General features: G+C 37.3%; 2 protein-coding genes across 4 annotated transcripts in view; both read right to left on the bottom strand.

Moving 5' to 3' along the window:
• The window catches only part of RABGAP1 (RAB GTPase activating protein 1), a 130,627-nt gene that overhangs the window by 39,430 nt on the left and 71,497 nt on the right, over positions 1-19,700 (bottom strand). The gene's annotated exons all lie outside the window — the stretch shown is intronic.
• On the bottom strand, positions 16,491-18,752 carry GPR21 (G protein-coupled receptor 21). Its single transcript, XM_080668633.1, has 2 exons — positions 18,651-18,752; positions 16,491-18,231 (listed from the first exon to the last, which is right to left on the bottom strand). The coding sequence occupies exon 2, from the start codon at positions 17,837-17,839 to the stop codon at positions 16,790-16,792; it is 1,050 nt and encodes a 349-aa protein (XP_080524759.1). The 5' UTR covers positions 17,840-18,231; positions 18,651-18,752; the 3' UTR covers positions 16,491-16,789.

Genomic DNA, 19,700 nt, shown 5'->3' with positions numbered 1-19,700 from the left:
TCAGTTAAGAGGGCTCAGAAACAGTAACAGCCAGTAGAAATGAGTGTCAGAATCTTGGTTTCTAATTTACCAATAAAAGGAAACAGGGCTCCTCAGAGAAATGGTTGATTCTAGCACTGGGGTAGGAAATATACAAGATGAACTGGAATTTACAGAAGTGCCAGAAAGTAAGGAAATGCTCTCTGGATGACTATTTTTATACCAAGTCCCCCAACACAAAGAACACAAATGCACAACAACAGGAGTATGTCAGAGGGACACAAGAGCAAATTAGAAGAGTTCCCAATGGCCAAAGCTGGGAAACTTGAGCAATAAAATAAATGACGTAGCCCTGGATTATAATCTAAAGCAGTGGTCGGCAAACTCATTAGTCAACAGAGCCAAATATCAATAGTACAACGATTGAAATTTCTTTTGAGAGCCATATTTTTTAAACTTAAACTTCTAACATCACTTCTTCAAAATAGACTCGCCAAGGCCTTGGTATTTTGTGGAAGAGCCACACTCAAGGGGCCAAAGGGCCGCAGTTTGCCGACCACGGATCTAAAGTATAAAATAAATAACTAGCATAGTGAACTCCTTAAGAAGAGTACAATGTGGAAAAGGGGGAAAAGAGCAACTTAACAGTGGAGAAATCTGGCAAACAAGACCTCAGTCAAGTAATCAGGTCATCATCAACAGTAATAACTCATGCTGATAGTATGTAACTCTTGATATGAGGTAATGAAAACGGTACTTTTATTTATGCGCTCTTCTTCAAAACTTCTAAACCCCATGAGAAAAACATTAGACAAATCCTAGTTGAAGGGCATTCTATAAAATACCTCGCCAGTATTCTTAAAAACTGTCAAAATCATCAAAAACAAGGAAAGTCTTACAGATTGTTACAATCAAAAAGAGACATAAGGACTAAATATAATGCAGTATCCTGGATGAAATCTGAAACAGAAAAAGGTCATTAGGTAACAACTAAGGAAATCTAAATAAAGTACCAACTTTAGTTAATAATAATGTATGGCCCTGGCTGGTAGCTCAGTGGCTAGAATGGCAGCCTGTGCACAAAAGGGTCTTGGGTTCGATTCCATTTCAAGGGCTGTCAAGGCACATGCAGGAGGCAACCAATCAATGTTTTGCTCTCACATCAATATCTGTCTGTCTGTCTCTTCTCTCCCCCTCCATCCCTCCCTTCCACTCTCTCTCTCTCTAAAAAAAAAAAAAAAAAAATCAGTGGAAAAAAAATATCCTCGGGTAAGAATTAACAACAACAAAAAAATGCATCAATACAATCATTAAGTGCAACAAATGTACCTTATCAATGTAAGATATAAGGAAAGCTGTGCAAGGTATATGGAAACACTGTACTATTTTCACAATATTTCTGTAAATATAAAACAGTTCTTTAAAAAAAACCAAGTTCATTAAAAGAGAAAAAGCCCTGGCCAGGTAGCTCAGTTAGTTAAGAGCATCATCCTGATACACCAAGGTTGTGGGTTTGATCTCCGGTAAGGGCACATACAAGAAGCAAACAATGAGTGCATCAACAAGTAAAACAACAAATCAATGTCTCTCTCTCTCCCTAAAATCAGTAATTATTTTTTAAAAGTTGTATTAAAAGAAAGAGCGACAGGTATCACCTCCATATTATACAAAATAGAAAGTCAGGCTTAGTGAGGGTAAGCCACTTATTTGTACTTATTAGGCAATCAATAAAATGCTGGACTAAATTTGTGGAAGAAAATTGGTGAAATGAACACTGGGAATAAGTTCAACAGAAATCAAAAGTAGGCTCTGTTATTGTGAGTGATTTCTAGAGACTTCTTTCTTGGCCCCAATTCTTATGCTCTTTTAGTGTATATGATAAAGCAATGGTGAGGCTTTGTTACTTTTTTAAAATTTTTAAGGCTCTTCTAAAATAATTTGTACAGAGAAAAATCTAAGAAAATGATGTTTGTGCCATTTTCTTCTCCCTGTGTTGGTTTTGAAAGTCGTCCATTAGTTTAAACAGTGGTACCACATTCCACAATTTTTCTGGATGACTATTTTTATACCTTATGGTGAGAATTGGCCCACTGGGTAACTTCTCAGGATTAACAAGGTACTGGGAACAGGAGGAAACCCTTTGAATACACACCCTTTGTAAACTAAAGTTAAAAAATAGAAAGCTAAGAATGACAGGAAGAAAAAGAAAGTACCCAAACAAAGAAAATGTAATGGAAAGTTGCCATGAGAAATAACCAGCATAGGAAAGATTATTATTTCCATAGTAGCTAAATGCCTAAAGAAAAAAATTAGATCTTAAGACTAGTCCAGAATGTTATACGTGCTTTGTTAAAAGCCATCATGTAATACTTAAGAAAACAATAAAACAGAAACACCAAATCCCCACTCAACTCCATTAAAACGATATCCTATCTTTACAATATGCTTCACAGAAATAAAATAATCTTTTGGTTACATTTTGCTCTTAAAAAGTCAGCTATAACTTGTCAGAAATAATTTTGACAAATTCACTTTGACAGAAATAATTAAGCAAGATAACAAGAGCTAAGACAGATCTGTAGTCACTATTCTAATTAAGCACCTTATATATAGATGAATCACATAGATATATCTATTGTAACAACCCTCTGAGGTGGGTTCTGTTATTTCTCCCATTTCACAAATGAAGAAAGAAGTTAAATCACTTGGCTAGAGAGTGAGGAGCTGGTATTGGAGCCCAACTGTTTTGGAGGTTTTTTTTCTAGTCCACATTCTTAACCCAAATACATATATTGTGAAATGAAGGAATTCTCTTCTCAGTAATCAGTGGCACTTATAATTCTCAATACATAAAAAAATGTTTTGGTTTTCTAGATTCTTATAACTAAAATCGACATGACACAGACTTGGAAAATGTGCCTTTTCTTTTTACTTGTATAAAAGTGCTTGCTTCATTGGATGAAGGCTGTTCACTGTTTATGAAAAAGCAGACATCACTAAGGTCCTAATGACATGTAGACCACAATATCTTGGTCTCTCAAAGAACCACCTTCACAAGATTGTGCTATTGGCATGTTTTAAGATTTTAAAAAATAAAACAAAAAACACAAATGCTATTGAAACCTTGTATTGCATTGTGAGATAGGTGACGACACCAACCACATTACTCAGTGTCCCTATCAGAAATTCTGTCACTCCTACAGAAATATGGATATTTTCCCCCCATGGAATTAAATGTCCATTTTTCTTTTGGCCTAAGGAAGCTCAGGACCAAGTTCACAGTCCAACTTTAAGCAATACAGGATTTCATGGCTTGTCCGTCTATTATCTTCCTGTTCTACCTCTATTTTCCAAATCTCTTCCTTATTTATATTTTCCTATTTTATTGAATTATAAATATTCTAATAAAGTACCTTCATACCTTAAAAATATGAGGTACAGTGTACTTATATAAAAAGCCCTTCAAGTCCATTTCATAGTTTAATCAACAAGAATTCTATAAATAGCCGAAACCGGTTTGGTTCAGTGGATAGAGCGTCGGCCTGCGGGCTGAAGGGTCCCGGGTTCGATTCCAGTCAAGGGCATGTACCTTGGTTGCGGGCACATCCCCAGTAGGAGGTGTGCAGGAGGCAGCTGATCGATGTTTCTCTCTCATCGATGTTTCTAGCTCTCTATCCCTCTCCCTTCCTCTCTGTAAAATATCAATAAAATACATATTTAAAAAAAAAAAAAAGAATTCTATAAATAAATATATCTGGTTATGGACAGGGCAAGTCCTCTTTATCTTAAACTCAGATTTCAAGGACATAAGACATATGTGCCTATGCACACATACTGATACTTGTCCCTGTGCGACCAGCACCACTGCTCCTCAAATCAGCATCCTTTCAGCCTGCAGTGCTGCTCTTCCCCACCAGTGCAACAACAGGGATTTTATTTTAGTGGGGACTGGATTGGTTAGATATTGCTTTATGTATTTATCTTGGGGATTTGCTCTTAGAGGCAAAAATAATTTATTTCAGTAAAACTGTCATTGAGGAGAGAAACCAAGATGGCGGCATAGGTAAACACCTGAACTGCTGCTTCGCACAACAACTTCAAAACTACAACTAAAAGACAAAACGGACATCATCCAAGAACCACAGGAAGGCTGGCTGAGTGGAAATTCTACAACTAGAAGGAAAGCGAAAAGCACACCGAGACTCAGAGGAGCTGCAGAAGTACAGACAGAGGTACAGAGGTACAGAGGTACAGAGGCACACGCGCACATGCGCACGCAGAGAGGGCTGGCAACTGAGTACGCGGCTGTCTTTTGCAAGCAGGAGGGGGACAAAAGCTCCCGACTGCTCTGTTCTCCAGTTCCAGGCGAGACTCTGGGGACCCAGACTCATACAGGGAGAAACTGGACTGTCTGGCAGCGGGTGAAACTCGAGGGCAGCTTTCTCTCAGAGGTGCTTGCAGCAATTACTGAGGGAAACTGAGACCTGGGGGCCTCTTAGGGCAGGGCTGACGGGGAAGCCATTGCTGTTTGCTCTGCCCTGAGACTCCGCCCCATCCAAGCTGTGCGCAGAGGCTTTTGCATATGAATGGCATGGTCCTTTGAAATCTAAACTTACCTAACAAACTGCAGCTGAGTCAGTGAGACCCAGAACATCCAAAAGAAGGCCCAAGGCCCCACAGCAGCTTGCACTGCTTCATAGCTGGCCCTCATCTGAGCACCTCCAAAACCCAAACAAAGAAGAGGAATCTGCAGATCTCTCCACAGCTCCTGATGGGTGGCCTCAGGCAGAGGCTTAAATTAGCACCTCCTTGGAGATCCAAGAGCCAGTGTACTCAGGGGTCAGAGTAGGACCATCCAGATTACAACTCCTCAGACCCATAAGGGACACACTCAGGGGGCAGACTCAGTGAGCACCAAAGCCCCACTGAAGCAAGTCTTGTCTCATAAGACTGTCTCCAGCATAGAAGTTCTCCCATCGTAGACACAACTGATCCTCACAGCCAATTGGCCTGGAGGTCAATTCCTCCCAGTGATACCAACAAAAATCAAGGCTTAACTACAACAAGACTATGCACACAGCCCACAAAGGGGTGCACCAAGAGTGTCTACCTCAGGTAACTGGGGAGGCTGAGCCACTGGGCCCTATAGGACACTTAGCACACAAAGCCACTCTATCAACTCAGGGAAGCAGTGAAAATGCGGCATCAAAGAAACAGATCACAAACGAAAGAAATGGAGGAAAGCAAACGACTGGATATAGAGTTCAAAACCACGGTTATAAGGTTTTTCAAGAATTTTCTAGAAAAGGCCAATAAATTTAGTGAGACCCTCAAGGATATGAAAAAGGACCAACTAGAAATTAAGCATACACTGACTGAAATTAAAAATAATATACAGAGATCCAACAGCAGACTAGAGGATTGCAAGAATCAAGTCAAAGATTTGAAAAGCCAAAAACACCCAACCGGAAAAGCAAAAAGAAAAAAGAATCCAAAAACATGAAGATAGTGTAATGAGCCTCTGGAACAACTTCAAGCATACCAACATCAGAATTATGGGGGTGCCAGAAGAAGAGAGAGAACAAGATACTGAAAACCTATTTGAAGAAATAATGACAGAAAACTTCCCCCACTTGGTGAAATAGACTTACAAGTCCAGGAAGCACACAGAACCCCAAACAAAAGAAATCCAAAGAGGACCACACCAAGACACATCATAATTAAAATGCCAAGAGCAAAAGACAAAGAGAGAATATTAAAAGCAGCAAGAGAAAAACAGTTAGTTACCTACAAGGGACCACCCATACGACTGTCAGCAGATTTCTCAACAGAAACTATGCAGGCCAGACAGGAGTGGCAAGAAATATTCAAAGTGATGAACAGCAAGAACCTACAACCAAGATTACTCTACCCAGCAAAGCTATCATTCAGAATTGAAGGGCAGATAAAGAGCTTCACAGATAAGAAAAAGCTAAAGGAGTTCATCACCGCTCAACCAGTATTATATGAAATGCTGAAAGGTATTCTTTAAGAAGAGGAAGGAGAAGAAAAAGGTAAAGATAAAAATTATGAACAACAAATACATATCTATCAACAAGTGATCTAAAAATCAAGTGAATAAAAAATCTGATGAACAGAATAAACTGGTGAATATAATAGAATCAGAGGCATAGAAAGGGAGTGGACTGACAATTCTCGGGGGGAAAGGGATGTGGGGGTTTCGGGAAGAGACTGGACAAAATCATACACCTATGGATGAGGACAGTGCGGGGGGGCGGGGGGGGGGAGGTAAGGGCAGAGGGTGGGGTGAGAACCGGGTGGAGGGGAGCTATGGTGGGAAAAAAGAGGAACAATTGTAATAATCTGAACAATAAAGATTTATTTTTAAAAAAATGTCATTGAATAAACGTAATAAAAGACTTAAAAAGCTCAACCAAAAAGAGACAAATTGATCTTTAACCTATATAAAGTATTCTGTTGGTATTCAGTAATTAATGCTTTAAAACATCCATTTCCAACACATCACACAGAGAGCAAACTGGAACTAGATTTCCACAAACATGGAAGTAACTGAAGGCATTTCAGAATATGGCCACAACTACGTAACAACTGGAGTTGTACTTTTGACAAAGAACGGAGAAGGCAGAATTTGGGTGCCCTACGGAGACCACACAATATAACGAACAGAACTCTAACTCTGGGATCAGGAAATTCTGTTTCTGAATATAGCACCCCCTTCTCCCTTAATTGTGTGGCTTTGGACAAGTCTCTTAACTAGTCTGAGCCTTAATATCCTTTTCTGTAAAATCTAAGCTATGGTTCCTTCCTTACAGAGTTTATGAGAAACAAATGAGATACTGTATGGAAAGCAGGTATCATGAGGTCCTGTACATCAGTGGTGGCTCTACCCCATCATACTTGACATTTATGATGTTGGCATATTTTCAACCTTGGGAGGGAAGCCAAGGGACAAAATGTGTTTGGCAGATTTTTCCATGTTTGGGACTTAGTGCCCTGTCGGGGATCTGCAATTCTAAATAGCATGCAATTCAGAAATCCATTGTATTTTACCAAAATCATAATTTATCTTATCCAAATGCAATTATAAAGAAGATAAATCAGGCAACAAAAAAAGTGATACAAAATGTAAATGATTCAATAAGTGGCTTTTTAACCTATGAACCGTGCTAAACAAAACACCGTAGAGCTCAGTATAAAGTACTTTTGTTGATTATCTTTAAAAAAATTTTTTTTCTCAGAGAAAAAAAATCCTTTTGAGTTTCTCTGTTATCACTGCCTCATTTAATAAAGAGCTCTTCCATTTCAAGACAATCAAATAACTATACCAACCCCCTGGTAATAATACTTATTTACTCCCCTTTTCTTCCAATAGAGAAAACAACTTATCCCAAGCATGACAACTATGTAATCAATGAACTGCCAAAGAGTCTTTATTACAGACAACTGACCCAGAAAACATGCTCCAGAAAAGTTTGCCAAATTAGTGCCTCTAACTTTAATACATACTTAAGCACTATGAATAGTTATAGCTTATATTAAATCTATATCATACAAACGTAATAAAAAATTAGAATACTTCTTCAGGAAAAAAAATAGCTCTTTAATAAAATAATGTACTGCTATCACATTGTTTCAATCCAAATATGGCATGATAGTGCCATTCTAAAAATAAATCTAAGTCCCATGTGATATGCAGCCTTTTAGCTATGTTCATTTCCTTTTAGGGCTCAAGTTTCCCACAGGAAAATTATTCAATGTTTGGCAAAACTGTCCCAAATCATCTATAGATGATTTCGGACAGTGCTAACTGCACTGTCAACTTTTTTCCTGCTTTGCTATTGTTGATTTACCTAGACAATAATCCACCAAGGAGCAGGAAACACTCAAAAGCTATTGCCTGACAAAAGTAAATACAAAAAGTGTCATTTTGAGTTAAAAAGTGGCAGGGGAGGTGACTTATGAGTCAGCTAAATTAGAAGCCACAAAATTATTACATACAAAGTCATATCCTAAACAAATGTTTCTTATAACTATGATGACTTTCAAATACTTATTTTAATTGCATTTTTATATTATTGAGCAAAATTGTGTATCAAATGCCCTCTCAGTACAGCTTAATACAGATTGAATTATTTGCTTAAAAATTTTGTAAAGCATTAATGTGCTAAAAATAAAATCCTCTCAAAATCACTCTCATAATATACCACACACACAAGACCCACATTCTTCAAGCAATATTTTTATATAACCAAATTATGATTTTTATTTTTTTTTTTTTTTGTTTTTTTTTTTTTTTTTAAATATATTTTATTGATTTTTTACAGAGAGGAAGAGAGAGGGATAGAGAGTTAGAAACATCGATGAGAGAGAGACATCGATCAGCTGCCTCCTGCACGCCCCCTACTGGGGATGTGCCCGCAACCCAGGTACATGCCCTTGACCGGAATCGAACCTGGGACCCTTCAGTCCGCGGGCCGACGCTCTATCCACTGAGCCAAACCGGTTAGGGCCCAAATTATGATTTTTAAGAAAATGTTTTATAATGCTACAGATACTGTTTTATTTTTAAATCTTTTTTTTTTAAATAAGTCGTCAGATAAACGTGTACTTACTAAGTAACAAAAATATATAGCAGCTGTAAATGGCCAGAGATATTAAAATACGACTTTAGAACTATAGGGGCCCGACCAGCGTGGCTCAGTGGTTGACACTGACGTATGAACCAGGAGGTCATGGTTCAATTCCTGGTCAGGGCACATGCCTGAGTTGTGGGATTGATCCCCAGTGTGGGGTGTGCAGGAGGCAGTCGATCAATGATTCTCTCTCATCATTGATGTTTCTATCTCTCTTTCCCTCTCTCTCTCTCTGAAATCAATAAAAATATATTTTTAAAAAAACTTTATAGAGTTCCTTGCTCATGTAAGTTAACAACACATTAAAATGAGAACTTGTGTTTGAATATTATTAGTCACAAACATCTTTAGCAGTGTATTGTTGAACTGAATTTAATATTCTGTAAGAGGTCTGGGTTCATACACATATTCACAGACTACAGGTATATGTTCTGGGTTTCAACCTTTATTTCTATTACATATTTTTATATAGCTTTCAGGCAAAAGTTATGTTTCCTTGAACCCCAATATGTAAGAAAAATCATGTTTGAGATTTAATTTTCTACTAAAGAACTAATCTTAAACAATGATCAAGAAACGAATATTTAAAACCTATTATTTCACCATTAATGTATCAAGCTATAATTATTTAGATGTTTCTATTAACCTAAAAACTTAAAAAATTATCAGCACCTAAGTATAATACCAACCAAATTCTCTTATAATCCCTTACTACACAGGTAGTAAAAGTCCTCCTGGTATTCAATTATTTTTATGTTTTTCTATTTAAAATTCTTGACAAAGAGCAACTTTAGAAGTTACAAGCAGTTATCTTTTATTTAAGCAAAAACTTCACCCTGTAATCTCACTAGCAGTACAAATACTACAAACACCAATGAAGCTGTTCCAGAACCACCTATTCATATTTACTTCTGCTAGCAACATTTCTGAGGTGGTTGCTAGTGATCAAGAGAATTTTCTAAGATTTTGCAAAACTTAATTTATTTGACTCAAAGTACCAATGAAAGATTACTTTTACTTATTTTATTTAATACACACCCAAATCTAAACAATTTTCTTTTTTTCCAATCCTCCCATTTTCTAAGCACTTGACAATGTTGAAGAGTCCTTTGGACTTATTTTGGTGGCATGACTGAGTCTAAGGGAGGTGTAAGAGCTAGATTCTAGTCCCAGTTCTGTAACTAATGAACTCTGTTCACTATTCTGGATTTCTCTTTCCCCATCTGTGAAAGGGGAGCCTAGATTATGACCTTTAAGTGATCTTCCAAGTCTGTTCTTTTGGGATTCTATATGTCATTCATGTACTCAAAAACCTTTAATCCATCTCCAATTCCTAATTAGAATCAAATCCCTTAGCATTTATTCCAGACCAGGTAGGCTCAATTTAGCTTTTGACCATACTCTCCATTATACCTCAATTTGAAACCTCTGATTCATCCAGGCTGCCCTATTCACTAGGAAGAGAGCAACATAGTTAACATGGACGGAATGTTAACTGAAGGCCAAGCACTGTGCTAATAAGAGCTTTACTATTAATATAACATGCATCTAATCTTGAATCGACTCCTATTATGATGGTGCCATCTACACTTAAAGATGAATATCCTTCTGAAGTTCAGAAAGATTGAGATCACCTAATAAATTGCCAGAAGTAGGATCAAATTTTGTTTTAACTTTATTTCCAGTGTCCTGTAGGGTATAATACACATAATCAGTATGATGATGTTAACAATACATGGTGTTAACATAATCTAAGTAGAAATGGTCTCAATCCTTATATCTATCATGTCATGAAGGAGAAAAACTTTTAAAAATGAAAAAGTCTTTTGAGTCAGATTCTACTCCCCAAGAGTCAATAAAGACAGAGACCCACAAATGCTTTTTTTTTGTTGTTTAGCTATAAATAAATGGCTTGGGCAGTGGGGATTTCCCAAGTCTTTCTGGAATAAATTTCAGAAATAAATCATGCTATTCAATGTTGTAACTTTTGCTTTCTCCCCCAAATATTGTCTTACTAATTCAATTCAACAAGTATTTGTTGAAAGCTAATAAACAGAATTTAAAGTTTTACTTTGAAAAGTTTTTATTTCTGTATTTTGTTAAAACCAATACAATTTTTTGGTAACAAACTAATAAATAAGTCTTTCATTAAGTGACTACAGTCATGTTAACTTAACATGAACATTTGCTTTTTACTTTGCAAAGGGCTTTCTCATGTCATATACTGGTACTGTTTGATAATTATAGGTCACTTTATTAGACTCTTTTGTCTATTGATCTTTTGGGTTTCTTTAGTCCTGTCCAACTGGATAATTTATGCCAATCTCATTCAAGCAGTAGGGACAGATAAGACTATAAAGTCCTACTCACCCAAAGCTTAACCATCTCATATACTGCTTTCTAAGGAAATCAATCTAACACATATCTCCTTAACTACAAATACTACACAGTACTTTGTATACCTGTCTTCTATTGGTAAAAAAAAAAAAAAAAAAGTTTAAAAATCTAAAAAGAGCCCTAACCGGTTTTTGGCTCAATAGATAGAGCGTCGGCCTGCGGACTGAAGGGTCCCAGGCTCAATGCCAGTCAAGGGCATGTACCTTGGCTGCGGGCACATCCCCAGTAGGGGGTGTGCAGGAGGCGGCTGATGGATGTTTCTCTCTCATCGATGTTTCTAGCTCTCTATCCCCCTCTCCCTTCCGCTCTGTAAAAAATCAATAAAATATATATTTTTTAAAATCTAAAAAGATCCAAACATATACCTATGAGGCATAGTGACATAGTAAATTAGGAATCAAAAAGGCCTTATAACCTATTTTTTTTCTTTCCTTCAGTATTCTATGTATTAAAAAGGTCTGACAGCCCAATTCTTCCCCTACAAACCTGACAGGATTGTAAATTCCTCCCAATTATTATTTCCTAAAGATATAACTCCTAATCCCCCCTCCTTCTGCCTGTTCCCATTTGGATTAGTTGCTTTCTAGGTCTGCAGCACATCTGACTTCCGAGGGCTTTCCTTCCCTATAACCGTGGGAATTTTCTTCACCTCTCTCCTATGTTGGAGTCCTTGTATCCTGGGTTCTGTATCTTCCTCTTTCTTGATTTCATCTCTCATTCTGGGGAAACATATCCTTCAGTTACTTTCTGAGAAAGTATGTTAGACAAGTAAACATTTTAAGACCCTGTATATCTCAAAATGGATTTTCTTTACTCTCACACTTGAATGAAAAGTTTTACTGGGCATAAAATTCTAAGTTAAAAATCATTGTGCAAAATTTTGAAGTTATTACTCATTATCTTCTCGCTTTTAAAAAAATACCTATTTTATTGATTTTTTACAGAGAGGAAGGAAGAGGGACAGAGTTAGAAACATCGATGGGAGAGAAACATCGATCAGCTGCCTCCTGCACACCCCCTACTGGGGATGTGCCCACAACCAAGGTATATGCCCTTGACTGGAATCAAACCTGGGACCCTTCAGTCCACAGGCCGACGCTCTATCCACTGAGCCCAACCGGTTAGGGCCTTCTTGCTTTTTTAAGATGGAAAGTACAAAGCTATTCAGATCCCTGTAACTAAGTTATGATTCCACCCTCCCACCCCTATTCCAGACCAAGAAGCTTTTAAAATTTTTCTTTATTCCTAGTGTTCTGAAATTTTATAATGATTTGCCATCAAAGTCTTTTTATTACATTAAACTGGTCCTTTTCATTATGAAAACTCATATCCTCCAGTTCTGGACATTTTTCTTCTAATACTTCTTTGAGAATTTTCTTCTTTTTTCTCTATTCTGTTTCTAAAATCACGCTAGTTAGGTGTTAGGCTTCCTTGACTGAACTTCTAATTTGTCTTGCTTTCTGTCTACTGTTTCTGTCTTTTGTTTCACTCTCTGGCCTACTTCAATTTTATCTTCCAACTTGTCTAATTTTTAAATAGTCTGATTATACTTTAAATCTCAAGAGCTCTTTCTCATTATCTTTCTGTGTGTTTTTTTTTTTTTTATTGCATCCTACTGTCTTTTAATGGATCCAAAATCTCTGAAAATGTTATACTTGATATTTTTTGAAGTTTTCGTATGTGACTTGCATTGTTTTGTTTCCTCTGATTTATTTTGTTCTGGGCTCTGTGTTTTATGTGAAAGGTTTTCTCAAAAGGCCAGTGATCTCCGGCTGACTGCTAATATTAAAAGCAAAGGAGTAAAAAACGAACTAGTAACAGTAAACCCAGATTTTCTGATTATCAAGTTCAAAGTTCAGTTTAAGCATACTGTAATGCCATTGTCTCCCAAATTTTGAAGAAAAGCCAAATTACTTATTTACAGCCATAGAAAAATTGTATAGACCAGTGGTCGGCAAACTCATTATCAACAGAGCCAAATATCAACAGTACAACAATTGAAATTTCTTTTGAGAGCCAAATTTTTTAAACTTAAACTTCTTCTAACGCCACTTCTTCAAAATAGACTCACCCAGGCTGTGGTATTTTGTGGAAGAGCCACACTCAAGGGGCCAAAGAGCCGCATGTGGCTCGTGAGCCGCAGTTTGCCGACCACCCGTATAGACTATTCTCAGAGTCTGCAAAATATACTACTATGTATATTTAATATATAATATTTAGTATTTCTTAAACCTAACATGGAAATATCAACACATAGACTAATTAATGAAGACTTTTAACAATTCTCATCATGCCACAATTCTCCATCCTTAAACTTCCCCAAATCTGCTCATATAACAGTAAGTTTTGGTTTGCCAATAATTTATTTAACAAATTTTTTATGATATAAAAACACATAGTGAAATTAAAACATTTCCTACAAAACCACTGTGCAGATTTTAAAATCAAACCTAAAGAACTCTCAGAAACCACTCTTATTATCCGAGAGCCTGCAACCTTGTTGCTTTATTTTCAAGTTCAGAGAGGTGGACAATGCATTTATAGCACAAAAATTCAAGTTTTTCCAATCCTTAAAACAGAGAACACTATTCAAGTAAAAAGTAAAAGCCATTGTAAAATTACAGGCTCAAAAGGAATTTATCCAGCGATAAAGCCTAAAGAAAACCCTTTCCAAAATGGAATTTAGGGTGATTCAACAGGTCCATGAAAAATTTAAATATCTATTCTGGTGTAAGGTAGTTCTTTTATTAAAGTGGAGCATTTGTCTTTTTGTAATACACCTTCACTGAAATAAATCATTGTATAAAAACCACACATCTAATTTACAAATACAATTAGTATGATCTTATTTTAAAATGTATTATGAAATAATTTTGACACAATCACCAAAAGCTCATGCGGCCTCATATATCAGTCATATACCATATAAAGTTAAACGTGTTTTATTGCCAAGCCCAAGGTAACTGGAGTCTAAAAATATACTTTTTTCTCATTCTGAACTAGTCAGATTGGTATTTAACCAAACATCATCGAATGTTGCATTCAGTATGGCAGAACGAAAAGAATACTTAAATACAAACTCTACAAATGTATCCCATAGAAACTGCCCCCTGCCACAGAAGATTGAATCCAAGCATATCCCCTTTCACCAACATACACACACGAAAATGAAAATAAAACAGCAACACAGACAATAAATGTGAGAATAGAAATGATACCTGGAAGAAACTATAGAATTTATACAGACAGTCCAATGAAGACAACTAAAAAAAAAAAAAAAAAATCTGACATTAAGCAAGTATCAATTGGCAAGGGGATTAAGAGCTTTATTTTTCTTTAAATTACTCAATTTACTTAGTTTCTACTTCAGTTTTAGACTAAGACACTGATAAAGTTTCTAATGTGAAAAAAAACAATACCTCTATGACATCTAAATTTGGTATTAGAAAATGTAAAAATCTGCCGAAACCGGTTTGGCTCAGTGGATAGAGCGTTGGCCTGCGGACTGAAGGGTCCCGGGTTCGATTCCGGTCAAGGGCATGTACCTTGGTTGCGGGCACATCCCCAGTGGGAGGTGTGCAGGAGGCAGCTGATCGATGTTTCTCTCTCATCGATGTTTCTAACTCTCTATCCCTCTCCCTTCCTCTCTGTGAAATATCAATAAAATATATTATAAAAAAAAAAAAAAAAGAAAATGTAAAAATCTATTAACAAAGGCTCTTATTAAAAGAGTTCTTTCCAGTCACTAAAAACCAACTTGATTAGCCATTTCCAGGAAGTTAAGCAGAAATTTTATTTTTTCCATTCTCACAAGATGGAACCCTATTGAAGGGAAAGATTAAAAGGACTCTCAGCCCACCAAAAAGTAAAATCTACTGAAATTTTTTAAAAATCCCATATTTGCTTAATGAAAAATTCTCAAGTTAATTTGGCAAATTTGAACAAATTACATTCTCCAGCATACATGAAAAAACATTTTTTAGAACTGTGCTACTTAAAGAAGAATGTGCACAACTGTTTTTTTGGAATTCAAAAGAAAAGGTTTTCCACTTGACTTGGCAATTGAAAGACACTGCTAACTTAACTTGCAATTTCAATATGAATTCTAAATTTTGAAACAAAATCAAATTTTCCAATATAAAATATAAAGAGCAAGCAAGTTTTAGGGAAGTACTCAGAATCTTAAGTTTAAATTTTATATATTAATCACTAAAATAAAAGTTTAAATAGAACACATTTGAGGTTAAAATCAAATCAACATCTAAAATCATAAAGCTGCCCTTTATTTTAAAAGGGGTAGGAACTTTCCTCATATTATGATGGAAAACCAAAGCATTATCTGCCTATATTATAAATATCCATGTCCTTTCTTAGATTTAAAAATCTACTTTCACCTATGTTCCTTGGGTTTCTTCCATCTTCCATCTCACTAAACATCACTATAGCATTCAGATTACAACTTCTGGCCAAAGACAGAGATCACATAAATTCCCGAAGGCTTCCAAAACATTAAAACCAGCAGATTAAGTCGAGGAAATACTCATTCCTGGAACTGCTGGGAAACCCTTCTCTCCTTTCAGAAAATAAACCTCTTGCTCTAAAGATAATCATCTAAGAACAAAACATCACTACTACATACAAATACATAGCATTCTCAATTAATAATTCTATAGGATAATAAAATCCTACAGATTAGGCTAGTGCTTTGGCTTAAAAAGAAGAGAAAAAGACCATTAAGAAAAGAACTGTATCCCAAAGGATTACAGCAATAAAAGAGAGATAGACAAATCAGAATTTCTCCTCTTATGCCAATGTGGACTCCTTAACACTAACTAAAAGAATGCTTTAAAAAAAAATTAGTTGCTACTTTATTAGTTGATTCCATTTAACCACAAAGAGAACATCTCAATCAAAACCTCTTCTATTTTAAAAATGAACTAGTTAAATGTACATTTTACTGTAAAAGTGAAATCTAACTTAATTCAAATATTCTCAATACACATATACACAAAGGCATGCGCAAAAATACTGCAACAGAATCACTTTCAACGCACACATTTCTTTAGATCTCTTAAACATGACACAAAAAGTAACTCAGTTCTTCATAAATTGTCTAGTAATTGACTGCACTTTAGCATCACTTTCATTGCAAAATTCTAAAATTAGTATTTAGGCGTCCACATTATTCACTGTATTGAGAATTCTCTCAAGAGAACAAGATATAAAACATCTGGATATCTAAGTGACAGTGCTGAAACTTGCAATGTTATACTTAGGCATACATAAACAAAATCTTAAAACCCTGTTAATTCATCACCATATTTTAATATTTGCTGTTAAAAGAAATAAATTGCATATGAAGCCCAAACAACTGGAATGAATCCAGAAAAGCCACAAGAAAATGATGGTATTTTAAAATGGTGACGCTTTTCACACCCAGGTTTAGTCATGCCAGCCAGAGAGGTGTGAGATATGACTTTATTCATTTTAAATCTGAGAATTTCAGTCATTTCCATGGCATCACAAAAATTGGAACCAAGAGCAATTTATCTTCATGGTCCTGATTCTTCTGATTTAAAAGGACTTTTAAAGAAAAATCATTTCAGCAAACTTAGGTTTTTTGGATGGATCATTTGTTTCCTATCGCTCATAGTCAAATTATTTTGTCCAGATTTTCTGGTGCACAAGGAATACAAAGAGAAAAAGGAACTCCCCTCTGGCCCCCCACACACATACAATGACCCAATATCTGAACCTCTTTAGACATGGCATCCATTAAGAGGGCCTTTGCTCCTAACTGTGTAAGGGTCCTTAGCTATGACCTGACTTGCACAAGAAGTACACATGGCCCCCGAGAGGCGCTTTAGTCCCCTTTGGAAGACACTGTTGGAGAGACTATAAATGACACAGTTGCAGAAACTGTTACTAATGGCAAGCCAGGTGGTCAAGAAGGATGCGAAGCGGTTGCTGTGGCCAGTGGAGCTCTCCAACAAGAAGTAGACGATGTATGGCAACCAGAGGATGTAAAACACACTAGTAATCCGGAACAGAACCATGGCATAGCGCTTGTCTGGACAGGCCTGCACCTCCCCAGTCTCCCCACTCTGGCTGCTGAAGCGAGCTTGCCTTTCGCTGATTTCCTTTGTGTGCTGCTGGCAGATGCGGAAAATGTTGAAATAAGTGAAGCACACAATGAGGGCTGCTGGGGCATATAACATCATCACGATGAACAGGGTGAAGTAGGGGTCGGTGCGCCAGGACTCTGCACACCACTGAAACACATCTCCATGATATCCAGGTTTGCCCCAGTGGAAAAAGGAAGGCAGAAAGACCAGGGTGGAATATAACCAAATCAGGAAAATACACAGGCGTAGTCTCCAGGGTGTAACCAGGGTGTTATAGGTTAAAGGTTTAGTGATGGCAATATATCTATCGATGCTGATACAAGCCAGAGAGGTCATGGAGACACTTTTCAGAACTGATACTATAAAGCCAAACACCTGGCAAATCAAGGACTCCTCTACTGGAAGCGGGTAGTGGAGGAGTGAGAAAGAAGGAACCAGGCAGCTGACCCCAACCAACAGGTCAGCATATGCCATAGTCTGGATAAAATAACTTGTAGTGTGATGGTTCAATAAAGGTGCACAGTGAAATACAAAAATCACAATGATGTTGCCAGAAATAATCAATACAGTTAGAAACACAATAATCAACACTTCCAAAAGGCAAAAATCGACAGTTTCCAAATAGCCAAATGCCAAGAGACAAAAAGGGTGGTTGCTCTGATTACCATCCAAGGTGGAGTTCATCTTGAGCTCAGGAGTAATCTCTCACTTCATGCTGCCGCTTGGCCGCTGCCAACAGTTCAAAGGAGCAGCTGCTGTCATTGCGGTCAGCTCTCTGTGTTTGTAATAATGCCCAAGGAGCCTCAGTCCCCAGGCTCGCGATGGTGCTGCTCTGATGCATTGCCTGCAGTACAATCCCCCTTTAAGTCCTTGGAATAGGGAGAGCCAGCAGCCGTCGTCTGGCCAGTCCCAGACACGGCCATAGTATCAGGTTTACCATACACATAGTGCCAGGGGAGTAAAGCAAATTCTGGGTACAAAGTCTTCAGGCCAATGAGGGTAGGGAGTAGGGGCAGAAGAGAAGGGAAGAAAATTAGGAGCTTCAGCAGGAGTTGTAATGAGTCTCCTCTGAATAGCTGATAGAAGAAAAGGAGAGAGCATTTTATATTATGCATCCCAATAAAAAAATCAAAGAATCTGCCTAGCTCAGGCTATCATCCCTCCCACTCCATCCCACCCCACCCAGTACTACCCTCAGTAGCACCCCACGTAACTAACTGGTCCTTACTGTACAGAGGAGGTACAGCAACAGGAAGCTTTCATGATAAACAACAACAAAAAAAGAGTCAATTGCAGTCAGAACAATCTACCCCCATTTTCCTTTCATTGGAGCCTTATGGGGAGAAAAGGAAACCTGCTTATTGCATTTCTAAAAACATTTTACCATAATTACCATGACTAAAATAACTTATTTTCTTGATTCCCGTGTAATATCTTGTCTCTTTGAAAACATTTCAACAGAATTTATCTGTCTAGCTCAATTTCAGAGTGTTACCTGTAATTCTGCATGCTGCAATCCAAACAAAAGCCACAAAACATCCTTAACAGAAAGCCTTGCAAAGCAGGAATGTGCCTCAGCCTGGTTTACTGCAGAACTGAGACACGGAGGGAGGGGATAAAGGAGTAGGAGGGGAAATGGGGAGAGAGGGGGCTTGGGAAAGGGAAGCAGTGGGGGAGGGGAAAGAAAATGCTTGTGCAGGCACACACTCTGGCATCTTCAGCAGCTCATTCCGATTCATCACCAGAGAGGCGCTCCCCTGCACAGTGGGGGAATAACTGAACACGCCTGCAGTGCAGTGTTTCAAAGCTGTTTCCTCGTCTATCTAGAATCCCCCCTTTTGGTAGAGGAACATAACTCAAACTGCTAGTAAGGAGAAGGGGTAGTAACCGAACAGAGACCCAGCCCGGGATTTAAATTGAAACACACTGCCAGAGGGGTAATGCTGAGAGGAAATTCCCATTTCCTTGTAGCATTTTCCCCAGGAACGAAGAGCAATGTTAAAGAATGAAAGTGTGTTACGAGTGCAAGGCAACTGAGGAATCAATTCAGCAGCACAAGAAGTTCTAGCTAAAAGGCTAAATATTCAGCATTAATTTTCTCATGATTCACTGGATATTGACCAATATTAAGAAAGATGACCAAAATAACAAGCAAACTTAAAAATCAAGAGTATTTCACCCTCGTGTACACACAGAAGAGGAATTATATTATTCCTGTATTTAACACTACCTTAGTTTCAAGATGCCATGTCTTGCTTCTAGTTTGCTGAGACACAGTACACAAACATATAACAAAAGATGGAAAAGTAAAGGTACCGTTTCCACCAGGCTTGAAAATTAGAGGAAGTTTCATGGTACAAATTAGCTTTTGTATCTCAGAATACACAATCTTGTTTGTGCCTACTTAAAACAATGCAAAGTGAGATTTTTTGTGGCTCTTCTGGTAATGTTATAAATGATGACAAATTTTAGCTAATTAGAAAATGTGTATTTTTAGTATCTTTTCCTCCAAGTGTCTCTGGATTTTCAATTCATCCTTCTCAAT

This window comes from Plecotus auritus (genome assembly GCF_963455305.1).
Source record: "Plecotus auritus genome assembly, chromosome: 5".
NCBI lineage: Eukaryota > Metazoa > Chordata > Mammalia > Chiroptera > Vespertilionidae > Plecotus > Plecotus auritus.
The sequence above is the reverse complement of the archived record's forward strand: the minus strand, read 5'-3'. Positions and strand labels throughout refer to the sequence as shown.